Source organism: Hibiscus syriacus, unplaced genomic scaffold (genome assembly GCF_006381635.1).
Source record: "Hibiscus syriacus cultivar Baekdansim isolate YM2019G1 unplaced genomic scaffold, ASM638163v2 tig00110391_pilon, whole genome shotgun sequence".
Lineage (NCBI taxonomy): Eukaryota > Viridiplantae > Streptophyta > Magnoliopsida > Malvales > Malvaceae > Hibiscus > Hibiscus syriacus.
The window spans coordinates 1,587,622-1,609,989 of record NW_024062719.1 but is presented as its reverse complement, the minus strand read 5'-3'; the positions used below and the strand labels follow the sequence as shown (position 1 = coordinate 1,609,989).

Genomic DNA, 22,368 nt, shown 5'->3' with positions numbered 1-22,368 from the left:
TTATTCATTTTGAAAACTTAGTTGGCATGTAATGGAACTAAAGTAAATATTTTGTATTCTACTAAAAATGATAGTTTTAGTATTTTGCTTCTATGAATATCATACTTTGTGGTTGTTAAAATTGAAACAAAATTTTACGGGTTTTGAAATGACAAAACGTTTTAAAAAAGTGATGTGAAATCCATATCTCATGTACGAAATGGTATACGCTATATGGGTGTTACATTTAATGGTATCAGAGTCAGGTGTAGTTGATTCTCGGCCGAAACCGGGTTTAATTAAATTGAGAAAAAGGATTACATGCCATTAAGATTGTCAAAGTTATTGATAGAGTGTCAATTAGAGTGTGATTTATGTCACTCCTTATTAACTTGAGCGTTATTCTTATGTATGTCCTAATAGATGTCGAAAACTAAGGAAAAAGGTAAGAAAGTAGATGATATTGAAAAGAATGTCGAGATCAAAATCGACCCAAGAGAATCCAACATGATTTCAGTATCATGTCGTAGAAGGGTGGAAGTTGTTAGGGATTTTTCTCCATTCTTTGGAAGGAGTGCCCCAGCGTTTAACGATGTTTCTGCATTTGAGGAAATGAGTAAGCGGTAAATACATTGACCGCTAAAAGCTTATAGAAAGATGAATTATTAGTAGATCAATTGATTGTGAGATGTGTAAGAATAAATGTTAAGTTTTATGGACCTAATAGTTACTTTTAGAAGGTAATTGGTGAAAATGGATTTTCTACCTATTCCATACTTCAATAAATTATTATTTAAAATCAAGATTAATTCTCGAGAACTTGGGAAATTGTCAAGTTAGTAATGATTGGAAAAAGAGTAAATTTCTTTAATAGTGTAATTTTTAGCATTAACTGCTATGAAGTTATTGCTACAAAGTTGTCAAGTCTTCTTATTAAATGATGTGGATAAATACTTTCATAGTTGAGAGAGAAAATGATTCAATTGCTTGAGAATATTTTAAATGGATCTGGAAAAGTTACACGGATTTCCTCAATAAGGAAATGAAAGATTTAAAATAAAAGTATTATATTTAACTTAATATCGAGTGAGATGATAGTGGTAAACCTTAGGGGGTCATAATGCAAAGGTGAGTTGGACAGGTAGTAAACAATTGATAAAGATTCCAGGGGCTATGTTCCCGGTGAACCTGATGGAATTATCATTTGATGAGTTAAGATTATATTGTGTATAAGTTGTTGGTCTCCAAAGACGATTAATTCAGAAAAATGCAGAGGGTATGGAAATTATAGTTTTTTGACAGAAAGAAAAATCATTGTTAAAGGTAACATCGATAATTGTGAAGAAAATGATGTCAGATATATATATATATATATATATATATATATATAGTTTTTATAGCTAATGTGATATATACTCAAATAATTAAAGTATAATTGTTTGATAATTTCACAAAATTGGGAGTTTATAGATGTCTTTTCAGGTAAATTTACTAAATATCTCCAGATCGAGAGGTTAAATTCAAGGTTGATGGTTATTAAGGTATTGAACATATTTTTATGATTTAGTATCAAATGATTTAAGTGAGTCAAGAGAATTAGGGGTTCAATTATAAGAGTTAATTGATCGAAGTTTTATCAGCCCATGTACTTCATCTTGGGAAGTATTTGTGTGATTAGAGAAAAGAAAGATAAACCTATGTTTTTATGCATAGATTTTGGCAGTTAAATAAGACTCTTCGAGAGAAGAACTTGTATGCCAAACTATACCAATGTGAAATTCTGGTTAGTAGAGATGGTTTTCTTTAGCCAAGTTGTTTTAGCATACGATATAAGAATAGATCCTAAGGAAAACTCATGTTGTAGTAATTGGAAACTCCCAAAGAATGATCCTGAAGTTTGGATTTCTTTGAGGACTTACTGGTTACTATCGAAGGTTAGTGAAAAAATTTTCGATGTTAGCTTTACTGCTAACCAGTTGTTAAAGAAAGATATGTCTTTTGTAGAATGGAAAAGAGGTCAAGAGAGTTTTGAAATGCTAAAGAGGATTGTAATAGAGACACCAGTGTTTATACAGCTTGAGTAGGGTAATGGATTATGATGTGATCATTGATTATCTTCCAGGAAAGTCCAAGGTTGTTACAGAGGTACTTGGTCAGAAACATTTGGCAATTTTACAAGCTATGGATGTGCGATTAGTATTGAATAAAAAGGGCATTGTAAGCTGAATTAAAGATGAAACCGATGTTTTTATTAGATCAGAATCTAGTTGGCCCTAAGTTAATGAAAAAAATTGATTATAAAATGAAAGTTACACAAGATAATTTGTTAAGATCGCTTCCAATTGACAAAAGTCTTATGCTGATGTAAAGAGAAAAGAGATTGAATAGCAAGAAGGTGATAAATTTTTTCTGAAAGTATCGCATTGGGAGGAAGTATTGCGGTGTGCACTGGGTCCGAGAGTTATTGAACCTCATGAGATTTTATCAGTTAATTTTTGCCTCCCGAAATGGACAAGACCAATAATGTTTTCATATGTCATTACTTGTTAATTACCGATCAGATCCATTGCATGTTCTTAAATTTTGGAAAATAGAGTTCGATCAGAGTTGAATTATGAAAAAGAACCAATGCAGATCTGGGCTCGAGAAAATCCAAAAACCCTATAACCAAACAATTCCTCTAGTTGAATTGTGGTGGTAAAAGTATAAAGTCTTTAAATTTGAGGACGATTTTTTCTTAAAGGGGAGAATTGTAATATCCCAAATATCAGGTCAGTGACTTTATTGAAAAGATTTGAAAATTTAAGATTTATTTTAATAAGTGGAAAAATATGAGGAAATGATTTAGAATAGTGTTTAGATTAATTTGTAACAATATATAAATTAATAGGGCACTTTGGTCTTTTAAGAGGGAAATGAATTTTTAATATATTCCCTATTAGGGATTTTAAAAGGGGGAAAAGAGGAAAATAAGCCATTTTTTACTATTCTTCTTCTTCTTCACGTGGGTAGTGCTCTCCTCCATAGTATAAGGTAAACTTCAATTAGTTAGTTCTTCATTTAAATTTTGGGTTGCTCTTGTAACATTAAGTGATATGTAAGCTTAAGGAAGAATTAAAGAAGATTAAAACTAAGTAGGGGATGTTTTATATGAGATTTAAGGAAATGAGTTTTTGAATGATATGTTGATATATGAGTTTTTATTGAGGATTATTATTAGAATCGACTTGTCAAAAGATTGAATAAGATATTAGAAGCATGAGATATGATTAAAAATATGTTTAGAAAAATTATATTATTTTTGAGTTGAAGTGTTCTATGAAGATTCTAAATGTTATAAGAGGTTAAATGAAGGAATATTAGTGGGGTTAAGTAAAGAAAAGTTCAATATTATTGTTGGAGGTAAAAGTAAGAGATTAAAGGGAAAAATTTAGTAAAAATCGGGCTGAAAAATGGTAAATCTAGGTGAGGGTATCTGTACTGATAGAACAATACTAATACTATAGGTGTAAATAGGTAGAAATGTGAATAAACAATATCGGTACCAATGCAAGTGGTATCAATACTGATAGGGTATCGATACTAACAAGGGAAATTATTGATACCATGGATCCATAATGTCAAAATGGTATCGATACTGAAAGGGAGTATCGGTCCATAGTATAGTAGTATCGATACTGAGAGAAAGGTATCAATACCATGAAACACATAATATAGAAATGGTATCGATACTGAAAGGGGGTATCGGTACCTTAGTATAGAAATATCGATACCAGGGTAGTAGTGCCGATACTATTGAGCTTAGAACTACAAGATATGTTGACATTGTTATGGAAATTAAAATAATGGTACTTTTGAAAATTATTAAAGTATAATGTTCAGGAGTATACTAACATTTAGTATAATATATGTCTTTAATGTATGCTTATGTAGATCGTAATCAAACTCTCGAGTCAAGCAAAACGAAAGGCAAAGATAAAGTAACTAAGAAGTCAGATTTGCGTTCTTAATATAATATTGAGGCAAGCCAGGTGAGAGCATTTATTATATACTTATATGTTATGATAGTCATAGATGCGTGTTGTTTTAAGATATGTATGGTGATTACCAAATGGCACTATGTGTGCAAAACTAAGAAATTCATAATGAGTTTATGAATTTCCGTATGGGCACTTTGTGTGCAAAAACTAAGAAACTTCTAATAAGTTTATGAATTTCCGTATGGGCACTGTGTGTGTAAAACTAATAAATTCATAATAAGTTTATGAATTTCCATATTGGCAGTGAGTGTGAAACCCACATAAATTATAATAAGTTTGTGAATTACCGTATTGGCACTACATGTGCAAACTATATAATTTATAATGAATTGAAAGAGTTAAGTGATATTATGAATAATTATTAGAGTAAAAACAATTCTAAAATAAAAGATTAATGGCCTAGCTGTGCATTTAGCATAAATGTGTCAATTATGCAAGTTAGATGAAAGGTTAAATACCTTTGAGTAAAATATTAATGGCCTAGTTGTGCATTTGGCAGAAAGGTGTCAATTATGCCAGTTAGATGAGAGGTTAAATACCTTTGAGTAAAATATTAATGGCCTAGCTGTGCATTTGGCAGAAAGGTATCAATTATACCAGTTAGATAAAAGGTTAAATAACTTTGAGCAAAAGATTAATGGCCTAGCTGTGCATTTGGCAGAAATGTGTCAATTATTCCAGTAAGATGAAATGTTAAATACCTTTGAGTAAAAGATTAATGATCTAGTTGTGCATTTGGCAAAAATGTGTCAATTATTCCAGTTAGATGAAAGGTTAAATACCTTTGAGTAAAAGATTAATGGCCTAGCTGTGCATTTGGCTGAAATGTGTCAATTATTCCAGTTAGATGAAAGGTTAAATACCTTTGAGTAAAAGATTAATGACTTAGCTGTGTATTTGGCAGAAAGGTGTCAATTATTCCAGTTAACTGAAAGGTTAAATACCTTTGAGTAAAATATTAATGGCCTAGTTGTGCATTTGGCAAAAAGGTGTCAATTAAGCCAGTTAGATGAAAGGTTAAATACCTTTGAGTAAAAGATTAATGGCCTAGTTGTGCATTTGGCAAAAAGGTTTCAATTATGCCAGTTACATGAAAGGATAAATACCTTTGAGTAAAAGATTAATGTCTAGCTGTGCATTTGGCAGAAAAGGTTTCAATTATGCCAATTAGATGAAAGGTTAAATACCTTTGAGTAAAAGATTAATGGCATAGCTATGCATTTGGCAGAAAAGGTTTCAATTATGCCAATTAGATGAAAGGTTAAATACCTTTGAGTAAAAGATTAATGGCATAGTTGTGCATTTGGCATAAATGTGTCAATTATGCAGGTTAGATGAAAGGTTAAATATCTTTGAGTAAAAGATTAATTGCCTAACTGTGCATTTGGCAGAAAGGTGTCAATTATGCCAGTTAGATGAAAGGTTAAATACCTTTGAGTAAAGATTAATGGCCTAGCTGTGCATTTTGCATAAAGGTGTCAATTATGCCAATTAGATGAAAGGTTAAATACCTTTGAGTAAAAGATTAATTGCCTAGCTGTGCATTTGGCAGAAAAGTGTCAGTCATGCAAGTTAGATGAAAGGCTAAATGCCTTTGGGTAAAAGACTAATGGAATTATAATGTATTTTGATATAAACGGTGCATAAGTGGTATGAAAGGATGTCATATATATAAAATGTACAACAATGCATAATTGGTATGAATGGATGTCATAAAGGAAAATGTAAACAGTACATAATGGGCATGAAAAGATGCCCCAAATGAAAATACAAAATGGTGTGTTAACAGTTTTTAAGGTGCCACCCATGATGATTATAAAAGATACATGATCAATTGGTACTTTGGTGCAATACATGTATAGTATTTTCTCATTTAATATACACATGGCAAATAATGAATAATGGGGATAATATACAGAATGATAGGTATGGTGGGCCTACTAAGAATAATTTCGATAATTGTATGAAATAATTATGATTTAATTGATAAAGGCTTATCTGGTCCTTATGGATTATGAATTTAATTCGTCATTCAATAGTCATAAAATACTTATATATAAATTATGATATCTTTACAGTATTATGTCTCACTAAGTAAATACTTAACTTGTGTTGATTTCACGCGTAGGGAACAATCAAGGTTTTGCCGAGTAAGGAGTACATCAGTAACAACTTTCATCAATTAAAGGTTGACTCATCAGTAACATTGGGACAATCTTATTCATTTTGAAAACTTAGTTGGCATGTAATGGAACTAAAGTAAATATTTTGTAATGTATTTAAAATGATAGTTTTAGTATTTTGCTTCTATAAATATCATACTTTGTGGTTGTTAAAATTGAAACAAAATTTTACGGGTTTTCAAATGACAAAATGTTTAAAAAAGTGTTGTGACATCCGTATCTCGTGTACGGAAAGGTATACGGGAGATTTGTGTTACACATTTGGGGAATAAATTCACCACAAAAGCATAATGTTCACTCTTACTTAATTGGAATGGAGCTCGGGTACATAACTTATATCATGAAATGGGTGTGGTGTATTAGGAGAAGCTATGAACCTTCGACCCAACGAAACGATAAACACACAAGTATTTTTTAATAATATTCGATGAATCTGAAAACAATAAGATAAAACAGTAGTACAATTATTGATAAATAATCCAAAATAAATTAATCAATATTAAGCAAAATGATCATAAGCTAATTAAGGACTCGAAATTATAATTTTCACAACCACAATAATGTATAAGCGATTAACAGCTTTACTCTCTAAAAAAATCTTCAACGGAGTCGTCAAGCTCTCATAACCATTTTTCTGAAAAAACTAATTTTAAAATAATTATGACTTTATTTTTGGAAACTTTTGGTTTTTTATTTAATTTAAATTTTAGAGTCGTAATCGACCTTATGGTTAGGTAGGTTGAATACCTAAAAATGTCTATTAAAACTATTTTTTAAGACAAAAATCAGTCTCTGTTTATCGAAAATTCATTTTTAAAGGGTTTGGGAGTGAATTACGTATGGGGATGGGTAAGCACCCCTACAACGCCCCAAAAATTGATGCCCAGTCGCCTATATGTCGTCATTACAGTGGAATTTGTAAGTTCGAGTCAAAAATAAAGTACAATCCTTAAATTAATCAAGTTCACTTTTCGTTTAAATGTCATCGAATCAAACCACTATGAACAAGTTGTGCTTTTCATGCCCATTCTACAACGAGTGTTCTTAATAATACATCAGGGTAAAAATGCATTTATAACATAAATAAATAATTAGATAAATTAAAACTAAAATAATACACATAACATAATAAAACAAAATATGTGTACATATTTTAAATAAATAAAAAGTATAATATATAAATATATCACTAAAGTAGATAAATATAATTTTAACATATAATTTTAAAAAGTGTGTTTCTTTTTATATATATACATATATACATAACTTATAATTAATAAAATTTAAGTTTAAAAATTATATTAAAGATACATACACATTTAAAGCATAAGAGATGAATATTGGACTTAATCAAAATAAATAAAAAAATATAAAGAACCATTAGGTTAATCATTCATGTTATTTCCTAGAGATAAAAAATTTAACTAAAATGAATTCACAATAAAATTTTAGGTACTAAAAGTATCAATTAATCAATATCTAATTTATAATAAATAGTGGACTAAATTAAAATGCATATCGAATTACTAGACGTGATCAAGTATTAAACCAAGCTTTGAATACGGCGTTCCCTCCTCCTAAAACGAAATCGTTTAATGCAGGGTATATAAACCTAAAATCAATGCTTAAAATCAACTAAGCATTTCATTTTCTATTTTTTTTTTTTTGGTTTCTTAAGAGAGATAGAGAATTCACAAACTCTCTCTAGTTCCCTTCATCAAAGGCATGGCTACCGTTCACTGATGCCCTTCACCGCCATTCACGGTGGCTGGAGGGGAAGCAAAACAACCCAAAATATTCCTTTTATTTTCTTAACCCAAATCTGAGGCCACATTTGCCTAAAACTCACCCTAGAAACCTAGATATAAGATTATACCTTTCAAAATCTCTGAAATTCGACGTCCCCTCAGCTTCTCGATGAACTCCGAATCAAGGTGAGAACTTTTCCTTTCCTTTCCTCTCTTGTTTTCCTTTTTTCGAAATGGTTTCTCTTTAATTTCTCTTGATGTTGTATGTTTTTTTTGTTTCCCTTTTTTCAGTTCTCTCCTTGCATGTTATATCTTTGAATATCTTGAGTGTTTGGCAGTGATTCGATGAGGCTTCTTTATAGGGGCACGATTTTCCATAAACCGGGTGGATTTCTCAGGATTTAATTTTTTTAACGGGTTTGGTGTAGATTTAATTTCACCCTTGTTTGATTGATTTTTTTTCATTGTTGGCCTTTAATTCGGTCGGATTTGCTGATGGCGACAGCTTGGGAGTCTTTAGCGTGGTCCAACTTCTCTAACGGCGGGGTCGCGACAGCGTCGGGAGGGCTCATCCTAGGCGGCAACATTGAAGCTAGTATAGGGTTTCAAGAACAAACTCTAATCCCCCTCACATCTGGACTGTTAGATCAAGCACATATCTAACGACTGATAGTAGACGAGGACTAAAGGAGAAAAAATGAAAACCCTAATTGTTGTTGGGTTTTCATACGGGCCATCTCCTTGGACTTCTATTTTGGGCATGTTATAATTAATTGTTGGGCTTATATGTAATTTGGACCATCCATTGTAACCTATTAACATAATAATAAAATATTAACAAATGTATTTTACTTTATTTAATTACTTAATACATATTTATATTATATTATATTATATTATATTATATTAATTAACACTAACCTAAACATATGCAATTAATATTAAACTTACGTGATAATGTTAATAATAAAGAACTACTAATTAATAACAATTATAAATAATCTAATAGACATAATAATAATTAAAAGCGAAAACAATCGAATAAAATGTAATGTCTACAGTCATAATAGAAGAAGTAAAACTATGATAACAGAAGTAAATATGGGCTACTTATATCCTAAAATTAAAGCATCAACGGACAGATTGGTAATGGCAGCAAAGAACAAAAAAAATATTAATGCAGAGTCGGTCAAAGCAGCACTCAAAGCATATATATATATATATATATATATATATATATATATATATATATCTCTTAATACAAAAAATAAATGTCTAATCTATATCTCGAAAAATGTTTTAGTGTTTAAAAAAATTTCATTAAAAATAATTACCTAAATTTATATCCGTTATCATTTTAGGGGTCTACCGTTAACCGCAATTAAAAAAATCCGTTAAGTTATAGGTGTTAAGGTATGATAATTTTGAGAATTTATTTAAAAAAAAATAAAAATATTTTTATTAAAATAACCTGTGTTTCCCCTCTCCCTTCTCCTTCTCTATCTCTCCCTTCCACTGCAACCAACTACCATGGCCAAAGGCAGACTGTCATTGCCAAAACTTTGGATATAGAACCAAAATCTCTTAATTCTACCTCTAACAATTTCTACAATAAACATTTAATTTATCGAAATTCTCAATAAAAAGTTACAAATCCTAAAATAAAATCTTTTATTTACACCAGTTTTTTGGAGTTTGATCGATTGCGAAATTATGGAGGTTTTGGTCATAAGTGGTTAGTCTGTCATACATCGTTGGGTGTTTGGTCGATTGACGGTATTAGTGGCGATTGGTGGTGGTAAGGGAATTAAAATTGAAAATTTAAAAGTTTTGAGTTTTTTTAAGATTTGAATTTTTTAGATTTTTTAAATATATTTTTTATTTAAAATAAAAAATCATAAAATTATAAAAACATGACAATATCACTTAATGAATTTTATAACAACGATTAACATTTAGACATCTAAAATGATAATGAAAAAAACTTAACTAACATATTTTTAATGAAAATTTATTTAAATATTACAATATTTTTTGAGACATTATATGAATATTTATTTTCGTATTAAGTATATATATATTTGGTGGAGAGCATTGAAAAAGAAAAAACTACAGTAGACATGAGTTGCGTGTGTCGGTCTACAATGTAGAGAGAGAGAGAGACCTGACATATTGCAAACTTTCTTACCCGTTTCCATTGTTTGTAACGAGATGATGATGATCAATGTTTGAAGAGATTCAGCAATGGAAACTTAATTTTTATAAGAAAAAATATTCTCATTAATCATCGAGATTGCTTAATAACTTCTGAATTATGCAGGTTATATATATGGCATTGATGATCGAATGTGTCTATATGTTTCCACCCCATCGATTCCATATACTTCCATGTTGTAACCGTGTTTTGTATTTAAAAGAATCGTGCTTATGGCATTTGACCTGGTATATATATATATATATATAAAGTAAAATAAAATAAAATTTTAATTAAAAAATAAATAAAAAAATTATTGTAGATATTTTTAAATATATAACACATAAGAAATAATATATACATCAAACCATCTCAATTATGAGAAGACAATTGTTTACCTTTAAAAGTTTTAGGTTTTAACACGACTATAAAATTGTTGATTGGGAACAATAAATAATTGTTCAAACAGCTTGCCTTGTACGTGAAAATTACTTTACTTGCCTTGCATTGTTTCACGGTTTTCATAAACTCATAATTTTACTATTTAGAAGAAGTTTAATTCTTCTCTAGTCCTTGAATTTTTAGCCATTTGAAATTTAGTCTTTAAGTCCAATTGACTTGTTTAGATTTGTTAGACAAAATGTTAAAATGAGAAATAAAATAATAATGATAAACAAATATTGTTATATAATAAAACGAAGTAAAATGAATAAACAATTAGTGAACTTGTTTACTAGATACGAAATCTAATGAGTAGAGTAAAATAAACTGAAGAAAGATTTTCGTTTAGATATGTATGAACAGTTTTATTAAGACAGATTCATCCACTCTTCGGTACTTTGAGTAATGTTGGATTTCAGTCTCCCAAGATACAACAACAAACGATCACAACAATATTGATAAATCGAACACAATCTTGCCTTTCTCTATCACCAGAAATGACAAATTTAGAAGAAATTTTCTAAGTATTTCTCCTATTCCGAAATTGTGAGTTGTCTCTAAGATTTTTGCCTTAACTAGTAACCTATAGAAGAGGAAATGATTGAAAGGTTAAGACCTTTTGAAAAATAGTTAAACCTTTTGACAAAGAAATTTGCTGAAAGATTACTAAGTATAATTGAAAGAATGCAACTTTTAAAAAATAAGTTTATTCATCAAGTGACTTGAATTATTATAATAAGTTTATTTACCGAGTGATATGACTTTTATAAAGGACATCAATTTTATTCAATTAATTTATTATTTTTCAACAAGATTTAAATATGCGACACTCTAATATCATAAGTTCTAATGTGGAATAGAAGAAATCCGATTCTATCATTCAATCAAATTATATTATTTATTAGTTGACTAACTATAACACATCTGATGAGAACATGAGTATCTATTAATAAAGATTTTAATTTCATCAATTAATTTAAAAATTAGAGTTTAATTGATAATACATATTTTTTTTAAATTTAATTAACAACCTTAGTTATGCCGGTTAAAATAATTCTTTTAAAAGTTTATATAGTTATTTTTAATTGATTTTTTTTTGTTATGATTCTCAATTTTTATCATTCGTTACGATTTATTTAATCTTGATTTTATGCTGTCAATCGAATTGATCGGATCATGTATTACCGTTTTAATCAATCCGATCATGACAACACTAATTAAATGTATATTTAGAGTGCTTAATAAGGTGCAATGTGGACGATAATAAAATAGATAGAAAATGAAATCCCCATGACAATTGATTTAAAATTCATGTTCACAAGAAATTAGATTAAAACTGTTATAAAATTCTAAAATAAATAAGGGAGAGTCATTATAGGAATTCTATTATATATATAATCTACACAAAATCTGCGTGTGTACGTAGTTGTTTAAGTAGACAGAAAAACAAGCCATAAATTAATATTATATATGTAATCTACACAAACGATCTCACCCTTATAAATACACACGAGCACCCTCCTCTTTCTTTTTGTTTTTCATATGTCTTGAGAGTACCTTTCATTTCTTTGATCCAAAGGAGAAGAAATAGCAGTTTGTGTGTTATGATCTGATATGTTTTAAAAGAAAATAGGTTTCTGGGGAAGAAAGGGTTTTGCTTACAATTTGTTTCATTGGTTTGATTTTGATGGTTGTTTTTGGTTGAAGGTTGAAGAAGAGGTGACGAAAATGGCAATACAAGCTCAGTTTTATTCAGATAATATCGGTTTCGATTATGTGGTTCCCTTGATTGTGGCGGCACCGGCGACGGTGGGTTTAATCAATTCTGTTTTGGCCATCAATGGAAACCACAGGTGCAGCAACAGAAGAATCAAAATCTCTGTTTTCAAAATGGTGAATCAATGATATATTGTCAAGCCATGGTTGATAAGCAAATACATGTATTGAGATTATTTTGGCAAGAGCAAAGAAAGAAACTAGTTGCAGCCATGGTGAAAAAGCTAGAACCCAAGGCAACTCTTTTACTCAAATAAAAAGACGCAGAGCTCACAAGAGCTACCAACAAAACAATCGAGCTACAAAATCTTCTAAACAAACTCGAGATGGAGAACCAGGCATGGCAGAGAGTAGCACAAGAGAACGAAGCGATGGTCGTCTATTTGAACAACACACTCGTGTTGGGAAATAACCGAGTAACAAGTAATTTCCCTATAACCAGATTAGTGAGAATGCGAAATAAAAGCGGAAAAATAATACCTGAAATTGATAATGGAGTTCAGGCAATGTGCTTACATCTCCGGACTGCTGCAGATCTTTTACTAAGAGAAAAAATTTACAGGTGTTTACAAAACACTCACTACTCACAAGAAATTCTCTAGTATTGGGAGAAAAAAATGATTTGAGATTTTGGGATGATTTTGAAGCTAAATGGGTTAGGGTATTTATAGTTGAACTTTAGGGACTAATCTTGTAAATACCCTAAAGTGTGCAATGGCTAAAATGTAATTAAGCCAAAAACCATTTTCAACAAGCAACTTTCGGTGCATTTAAAGCCACCGAAAGTTGCCCACTTTTCTTGACTATTTCCAACAATCTCCCACTTGAAGACTGATTTTAATCTGTCTTCACACCTCGATCACTGCAATATCATTTATAGTCTTGTTACGCTAGCATGCCAACTGAAGTTGAACACAACTTCAGTTTGTCCGTGGTCACTGTCTTTGTCAACATGTCTGACAGATTTTGAGCTCCACTAATCTTTCAAGTTTCAAAATCCCATCTTCCAGAAGAGACCGGATAAAATGATATCGCAGTTGTATGTGTTTCGTCCTGGAATGAAAAGATGGATTCTTTGCTAAATGGATGGCACTTTGACTATCGCAGTACAAGACATTGTTTTCTTATTTCTTACCTAACTCTTCCAAGAAACTTTGGAGCCAAACCATCTCCTTGTTGGCTTCCGTAACAGCGACATATTCTGCTTCAGTTGTGGAGAGAGCAACTATCTTCTGTAGTTGAGAAACCCAACTCACCGCAGTACCTCCTAGAGTATAGACATACACTGTAGTGATCATTCTGATGTCAACGTTTTCGGCTAAGTCAGCATCTACATAGCCTGTCAGTATCGTATCTTCACCTTTGAAACAAAGTGCTTTGTTTGTAGTACCCCGAAGATATATGAGGATCCATTTGACTGCTTCCCAATGTACCTTGCCCGGATTATTCATGTACCTACTAACAGCTCCCACTGTATGAGCAATATCTGGTCTGGTACAAACCATGGCGTACATCAGACTTCCAATTGCTGAGGCATACGACACCTTCACTATGTGTGTACGTTCTTCCTCCGTCTTTGGTGACTGTTCTTTGGAGAGTCTAAAGTGAACACCTTAAGGTGTACTTACTGGTTTAGCATCTTGCATGTTGAACCTGGAGAGTACTTTGTTGATGTACTTAGCCTGTGATAACATCAAAGTCCCCGACTTTGTGTCTCTCTTGATCCTCATCCCTAGAATCTGCTTTGCAGCGCCCAGATATTTCATTGCAAACTGCTTCAACAATTTTTGCTTCAAGTTTATAATCTCTTACATGTCTGAACCTGCAACAAGCATGTCATCAACATACAACAATAAAATAATGAAGCTGTTTTCGAACTTCTTGATGTAGAAACAATGATCTGCTTGGCATCTGGTAAAACTGCTACTACCCATGAAGCTATCGAACTTCTTGTACCACTGTTTAGGAGCTTGTTTTAAACCATATAAGCTCTTCTTCAACCTGCATACCAGGTTTTTCTTGCTTGCCTCTATGAAGCCTTCTGGCTGCCTCATATAGATTTATTCCTCCAAATCACCATGAAGGAAAGTTGTTTTTACATCTAACTGCTCAAGATGTAAATTTTATGTAGCTACAATTTTCAACACCAGTCTGATTGTAGATAGTTTTACAACTGGAGAGAAAATTCCATTGTAGTCAATACCTTCCTTTTGCTGAAAACCTTTGACAACTAATCTTGCTTTGTAGCGTTTTCTCCCATTGTGCTCTTCTTTGATCCTGTAAATCCACTTGTTATGGAGCGCTTTCTTGCCTGGTGGTAATTCAGCTAATTCTCACGTCTGATTTGACATAAGCGAGTCCATCTCATATTTCATGGAAGACTCCCACTTGACTGAATCCTCCACCTGCATTGCTTCATCATAGCACTCTGGTTCACCATTGTCAGTCAACAACAAGTAGTGCAAAGAAGGCGAATAACGTTGGGTTGGTTTAGGAATTCTGGAAGATCATCTCAGTTCTGGTATGCCTGGTTCTTCTTGAACTGCTTCAGGATTGATCTGAACATCATTTCCAGAAATCTCCTCAAACTCAACAAATTCCTTTGTTTCAGCTTCGATATTTGAGCTACTTGATTCTATGGTTGACCTGTCTTTGTACATCACATTCTCATTGAAAATGACATCTCTGCTTCTGATGATCTTCCGATTTTCGTAGTCCCAAAACCGGTAACCTAACTCATCACCACCATAACCAACAAAGACGCATTTTTTGACTTGGAATCAAGTTTACTTCTTTCAGCATAGTCTATGTGTACATAAGAAATACAACCAAACACTCTTAAGTGTGAAAGGTTTATTTCTTTCTTGCTCCAAACTTCCTCCGGTATTCCACCATCCGAGGGAACTGAGGGCCCACAGTTGATCAGGTAAGATGCAGTGTTGATAGCTTCAGCCCATAGAAATTTGGGCAATCCGGCATGTATCATCATGCTTCTGGCACGTTCATTCAGAGTTTTGGTCATGCGCTCTGCTACGCCATTCTGTTGCGGTGTCATGGGAACTGTTGTCTCCATCTTGATCCCATTGTTTGCGCAGAAATCTTTGAATCTTCTATTTTTGTACTCTCCTCCATTATCAGACCTCAACCGCTTGACTTTCAAACCAGTCTCATTTTCCACCATGACCTTCCATTTTCTGAAGGTATCAAAGACTTATGATTTATTCTTCAGAAAATAAACCCACACCTTCCTTGTAGAATCATAGATGAAGGTGACATAATATAGTGAGCCTGCAAGAGATGGAACTGGAGATGGTCCCCATACATCAGTATAAACCAACTCTAACTTTTCTGCCTTGGGTTTCTTGTCAATCTTTGCAAAACTGACTTTCTTTTGTTTGCCAAAGATGCAATCCTCGCATATTCCGACATCTATATTCTTTAGATCCGGCAGCTTCTCTTTTGACAAAAGTGTCTTCATCCCTTTCTCGCTCATATGACCAAGCCTTTGGTGCCATAGGTTTTATTTTCCATCAGGATCTGTTGTAGCAATGATATTCTCTAAGTTTGAGGTTACATAGAGAGTACCAGTCTTCTTACCATAAATAATGACGAGTGCTCCTTTGATAATCTTCCATTCACAGCCTAAAAAGGTTTTACTATAACCTTCTCCATCAAGTTGTCCTACAAAAATCAGATTTCTTTTGAGGCTAGGAATATGTCTCACTCCTTTCAGTGTCCAGGTGTTCTGGTTTGGCAACTTTAGTCGGATGTCTCCTTTTCTGACGATCTTCAATGTTTTATCATCAGCTAGATAAACCTTCCTAAAATCACCACTGACATAGTTCTCCATGATTTCTCGGCATAAGGTGGAGTGGAAAGATGCCCCTGAATCCAAGATCCATGATTCAATCAGACTGTTGACACTTAGAATCATGGCATCACCTGTCTCATCTGTCACGTTGGTAGAATCCTGTGCGCTGGTATCTTTCTTCAGTGCTCGACAATCTCTTTTAAAGTGATCCTTCTTGCCACAATTATAACAGGTATAATATTTCTTTCCCGTTATTGATTTTCCCCTTCTGGATTTGGATCTACCACGATTTGAATTTCTTTCTGAAGTTCTCTCTATGGACTTCGTGTACAAGGCTGAGGAGGTTGATGTTTCACCGGATTCTCTCCGTCGAATTTCTTCGCTCAGTACCAGATCCCAAATATCGTCGAATTTTAATTTGTTATTTCCCGACGAGCTGCTAACTGATGTAACAGTAGCATTCCAACTGTCTGGTAGAGCTGATAAGAGAATTAAAGCTCGAACTGCATCATCAAATTCAATTTCCACTGAACCCAACTGGGTTGTGATTGTGTTGAGTTCATTTAGGTGTTATGCCACCGATGCCCCTTCTGCCATCCATAAATTGAACAATTGCCTCATCAAATGAACTTTGTTTGAGGCCGATAGCTTCTCATACATACTGGAGAGAGCCGCCATAAGACCCGTTGTAGTCTTTTCCTTTGCTATGTTGAAAGCAACATTGCGGGACAACGTTAGTCGGATAACTCCGAGGGCTTATATGTCGAGAAGAGCCCAGTCTTCATTCTTCATTCTTCATGCCCTCTAGTTGCTTTCTTGAGAGAGGTTGATAGAGATTTTTCTGGTACAGAAAATCTTCAATCTGCATCTTCCAAAAGCCAAAGTCTGCACCATCGAACTTTTCAATTTTCACCTTCCCTTCATCTGCAGCCATCGCTCCCACTCGAATCTGGCTTCGTTTGGATCGTTTCTGACAATTCTTGTGAACCACCATGTATTAGAACACCTTCGTCAACAAATTCGTATCGCCGACAAAATTTTTTTACTATTCACGAAATTCACTATTCACGTAAACTTTAATGAATAGTAACCTCGCAAAAAATTGACAAAATTCACAACCAAAAGCTCTGATTACCAGTTGTTGGGAAATAACCGAGTAACAAGTAATTTCCCTATAACCAGATTAGTGAGAATGCGAAATAAAAGCGGAAAAATTAATACCTGAAATTGATAACGGAGTTCAGCCAATTGTTCTTACATCTCCGGACTGCTGTAGATATTTTACTAAGAGAGAAAATTTACAGGTGTTTACAAAACACTCACTACTCACAAAAAACTCTCTAGTATTGGGAGAAAAAATGATTTGGGATTTTGGGATGATTTTGAAGCTAAATGGGTTAGGATATTTATAGTTGAACTTTAGGGACTAATCTTGTAAATACCCTAAAGTATGTAATGGGTAAAATGTAATTAAGCCAAAAACCATTTTCAACAAGCAACTTTCGGTGCATTTAAAGCCACCGAAAGTTTCCCACTTTTCTTTACTATTTCCAACAGCTCGAACAATTACAACAACAACAAAACCAACCCGGTTGTTGTTTCAACAATGGAGTCGATGATGCACGGTATTACTCTGAAGAAACTGAGGAAGAAGAAGACATGATTTGTTGTGGTCTGTAAATGTTGCAATTCTTGGAGTTCGTGTGTTCTGTTCCTTCCTTGTTGACATCTTTATTCATGCAAAGATTGTGCAGCTTTTCTTGATTGCCTGTTTGTAGTACGGTAAAGAAAGCTAGTATATAAGCTTTGATTTCTTAGGCAAGGAGGATCAGATGATTCATTAGCTTGATTTTATCTTAATTAAACAATTTAAGAAGACATAAATGACTTTATAAACATGAAATTCATGTTTAAATACGCTTGGACTTACGATAATTAGGTTGTTGTAACAATAACGATGTCGATTAAGCTAGCTACCTGTATTTGATGACTATTAATAGTTAGATAGATCAGTAGATCAGTAGAGACTATATCCGAAAAATTGGCTAATGATAATGGCAATGCCAAGAGCAATTTCTATAAAGGAAGAAGCCCAAGTGAGTTTTTCAGTGATTCCGAGTACCCTATCCTTTAATGCTTCACTGCATGTGCCGATAAACACCGTATAGCTTCCCATTGCCACTACGGTTCTGAGCAAGAACATAACGAGGAACGCGGCGCCGGCCGAGAGAGGCGGCAATGCGAATGCTGGAAAAACCATCTTTAGTGCGATGGATGCAATCCGTGAAAGATCCCTGTGGCAAAACCAATCTTTTTTTTTCAGATTGCCGGATTTTCGAGTGTTAGGCTATAACAGAACTGTTGTGTACGTGCTTGCACTATAGTATAGTTAGTTAGCTTAGGCGCGAAAGTTGTTAGTCTGTTAGCATATATTGTTAGTTTAACATGTTAGTTTCATTAGCTATAAAATGGTGTGCTTGTAAGTGAGAAATCAATGAATTCAGTCTATTCTTTCAGCTTATACGTTTTCCAATATGGTATCATTCGCCAAACGGTCCTGACCTTATTTTTCGTCCGCTGCATCCTCCTCTGTTGCCACCGGCTTCCGTTTCCAGCATCGCTTAAAACGGAAGGCCGCTGGCGTACAGAGACTAAACTGGTTCATGCTGTCAGACAAATGAAGGGGATTTCTGTAGTGGAAGATACCGCCTAAGCTTCTGATGCATTACCCCTTCCTTTGTATCTAACGAATGCGGTGTTCGTTATACTCTTCTTCTCCGTGATTTATTTTCTTCTTTCCCGTTGGCGCGAAAAGACCTGAGTTTCAATTCCTCTCCACGCCGTCATTTTTTCAGAGGTAAATGAAGTCTTACTTTGTAAAGAAGATGCATGTACAGTCTCTTATCTCCAAGGTCTTGATGGCTCGCTTCCTTCACTGTCTTCTTGTGCACCGAATGTAACTGCCCAGAAACTATTCGATGGAAAACCTGTTAGAGTTACAATCGAGGAAGCTGCCCGTAAGTCCCTTGCATGGAGAGATTAATGGATGCGGAGGGTATATCAGAAAATGAAGCAGTTTATAATTTTGTGGTAAGCATGGCAATAAGTTGTTGACATTGTTGTGTGGTAAGTAATCAGTTGTAGTACTGTTGTTATTACTAGTACCATTGACATTACCAGTATTACTAGTACAAACATAGCCTGAAGATTCAGAAACTACATCAGTAGACGCAACATGAGAAGTCTTAGAACGAGAACTATACTCTCGAGGGTAACCATGTAGTTTATAACACTTATCTTTTGTATGTCCCAACAAAAGGGTCCTTGTATAAAAGGATGAAGAAGAAAGAAATGAAGGTGAATAAGAAGAACGAAAGGAAGCATTGGCACTTTCGATTCAAGTGAACGGAAGGAAGCATCGGCACTTTCGATTCAAGTGAACGGGAGGAAGCATAAGCACTTTCGATTCAATTGTTCATCTTTTCATCAGGAAGGTTGAGAAAGTAGGGAGAATGTTAGTCTATAACAGAATTGTTGTGTATGTGCTTGCACTATAGTATAGTTAGTTAGCTTAGGCGCCAAAGTTGTTAGTCTGTTAGCATATATTGTTAGTTTAACATACTAATTTCATTAGCTATAAAATGGTCTGTTTGTAAGTGAGAAATCAATGAATTCAGTCTATTCTTTCAGCTTATACATTTTCCAATATCGAGTGTTCCGTAAACACTAACATCACACTCACTGTTTCCTATGGAAACACAGGGAGCGGGAACTTCAGAAGCTTCATTTATACCAATAGCTCCGACAACGAGCAATGTTAAGCCCACCACCCTTGTACCCCAGGTCCGGATGACTTCAATTTGGAGCCTGTCCTTTAGAACTAGAAATATGAGACCAAAGATTACCTGACCAGCATCATGGCCAAAACCCCCCACAGAGCTCCAACAACAGCGCTTCTCATCCGTGTACGTCCGATCGATAGCGAAGCCAAAGCCATAAGGTGGTCTGGCCCTGACAGGGTGTGCAAACAACGGGAAAAGAAACCAGTCCACGCAATACTTAATAACTGGACATGGATTAATCTGCCCCCAGGTGCAGTTCCACTAGTTTTGGCGGCGATTTGAAAGGTTGCGAAGGCTGCTGGTGCGAAAATCAGTTGAATCAAGAATATGATAACTGCATAGAGAGCAACAGACATCGCTTACGTTTTCCAATATCGAGTGTTCCGTAAACACTAACATCACACTCACTGTTTCCTATGGCAACGCAGGGAGTGGGAACTTCAGAAGCTTCACTTATACCAATAGCTCCGACAACGAGCAATGTTAAGCCCACCACCCTTGTACCCCAGGTCCGGATGACTTCAATTTGGAGTCTTTCCTTTAGAAGTAGAAATATGAGACCAAAGATTACCTGACCAGCATCATGGCCAAAACCCCACAGAGCTCCAACAACAGCGCTTCCCATCCGTGTACGTCCGATCGATAGCGGAGCCAAAGCCACAAGGTGGTCTGGCCCTGACAGGGTGTGCAAACAACCGGAAAAGAAACCAGTCCACGCACTACTTAATAACTGGACATGGATTAGTCTGCCCCCAGCTGCAGTTCCACTAGTTTTGGCGGTGATTTGAAAGGTTGCGAAGGCTGCTGGTGCGAAAATCGGTTGAATCAAGAACATGATAACTGTATAGAGAGCAACAGACATCGCTTACGTTTTCCAATATCGAGTGTTCCGTAAACACTAACATCACACTTAATGTTTCCTATGGCAACGCAGGGAGCGGGAACTTCAGAAGCTTCACTTATACCAATAGCTCCGACAACGAGCAATGTTAAGCCCAACACCCTTGTACCCCAGGTCCGGATGACTTCAATTTGGAGCCTGTCCTTTAGAAGTAGAAATATGAGACCAAAGATTACCTGACCAGCATCATACCAAAACCCCACAGAGCTCCAACAACAGCGTTTCCCATCCGTGTACGTCCGATCGATAGCGGAGCCAAAGCCATAAGGTGGTCTGGCCCTGACAGGGTGTGGAAACAACCGGAAAAGAAACCAGTCCACTCACTACTTAATAACTTGACATAGATTAGTCTGCCCCTAGCTGCAGTTCCACTAGTTTTGGCGGCGATTTGAAAGGTTGCGAAGGCTGTTGGTGCGAAAATCGGTTGAATCAAGAACATGATAACTGCATAGAGAGCAACAGACATCGCCCAATCCGTGATTGCCTGAAAATTTTGAAGAACAGAAAATTGTTTGAACCCTTTGTAAATGAAGAGGACAACACATTGTTCGAATTCCACATTGAATTTTAATCCAAATAAACTGCAAATTATGCCGATTTTTACACAATGCATGGTAATTTCAAGTTCATGCTAAAATGTTCAACTGGAATGATGATGGATAAATAACTCTGCCACAAACACACATGCATACATACATATTGAATACTAAAGGTCCATATTTGCCAAAACATCACTAATCCCCCATATACATACGCATACATGCATACATGCATGCATGGATGACTAGGAAACGATTAAACTAGTTAAAATGAAAGGGGGAAAAAGACTCTGAAAATGCCTTCATCCTACCTTCTGTTAATCAAACAATAATTTCACTAAAAACTTGCATAAATTTCACACCTTTCTTTTGGAAGAAGCGCCCATTGCAATAAGCTTGAGGATATTGGAACCGAGTTTTGACCCATTTCCTGTTCCGGCTAGGGGAGAAACGATTGAAGACAATTCATAGCTTGCATTGTATTGAACACGAGAAAACTGAGATGGGTCATTTGTCTTGCATGAAATTGATCTGACTCGTCTGAGTTGAGGTCGAGCGAGAGAAGGTGCAAAACTGAGTTTAGGAGAGTCGGAATTGGCGAGTCGATAAGTGAAAGGAGAAGGCTTTCGAGAGATTTGCAAAGGGGTTGGAGAAAACGAGTATGAAAGCCTTTCCATGGTTTCCCTTTTATCTCTTCGAAAGCAGAGAGTGAGGAACTGTGTTTTGAAGATAAGGGTTTTGGCAGTTGGTAACACGAGACGTTAACTGAAATTTTTATGATTTAGTCCCTATATCATTTTTTTATAACTAAACCTTTTTATTCTATTATCATTTAGCCTCGATGATTATTAGGTAATATTTATTTAGAAAGTTTTTAGTTAAGTGATATTGAATGTGTATATATCTTACGTACG

The 22,368-nt window shown here is 34.3% G+C and overlaps 2 protein-coding genes and 2 pseudogenes across 2 annotated transcripts; 1 reads left to right on the top strand and 3 right to left on the bottom strand.

Moving 5' to 3' along the window:
• Positions 1-2,067: 2,067 nt before the first annotated feature.
• Positions 2,068-17,990, top strand: LOC120123195 (annotated as a pseudogene).
• A 191-nt stretch (positions 17,991-18,181) lies between these two features.
• LOC120123194 lies at positions 18,182-20,370 on the bottom strand (annotated as a pseudogene).
• On the bottom strand, positions 20,370-20,891 carry LOC120123193 (the record flags this gene model as incomplete). The annotated part of the gene is made up of 1 exon (XM_039142137.1): positions 20,370-20,891. A coding segment is annotated over exon 1 (507 nt), but the record flags the coding sequence as incomplete, so codon positions are not given.
• A 196-nt stretch (positions 20,892-21,087) lies between these two features.
• Positions 21,088-22,162, bottom strand: LOC120123192. Its single transcript, XM_039142136.1, has 2 exons — positions 21,817-22,162; positions 21,088-21,399 (listed from the first exon to the last, which is right to left on the bottom strand). Exons 1-2 carry the CDS (start codon positions 22,129-22,131, stop codon positions 21,088-21,090), a joined length of 627 nt encoding a protein of 208 aa, XP_038998067.1. The 5' UTR covers positions 22,132-22,162.
• Positions 22,163-22,368: the final 206 nt, after the last annotated feature.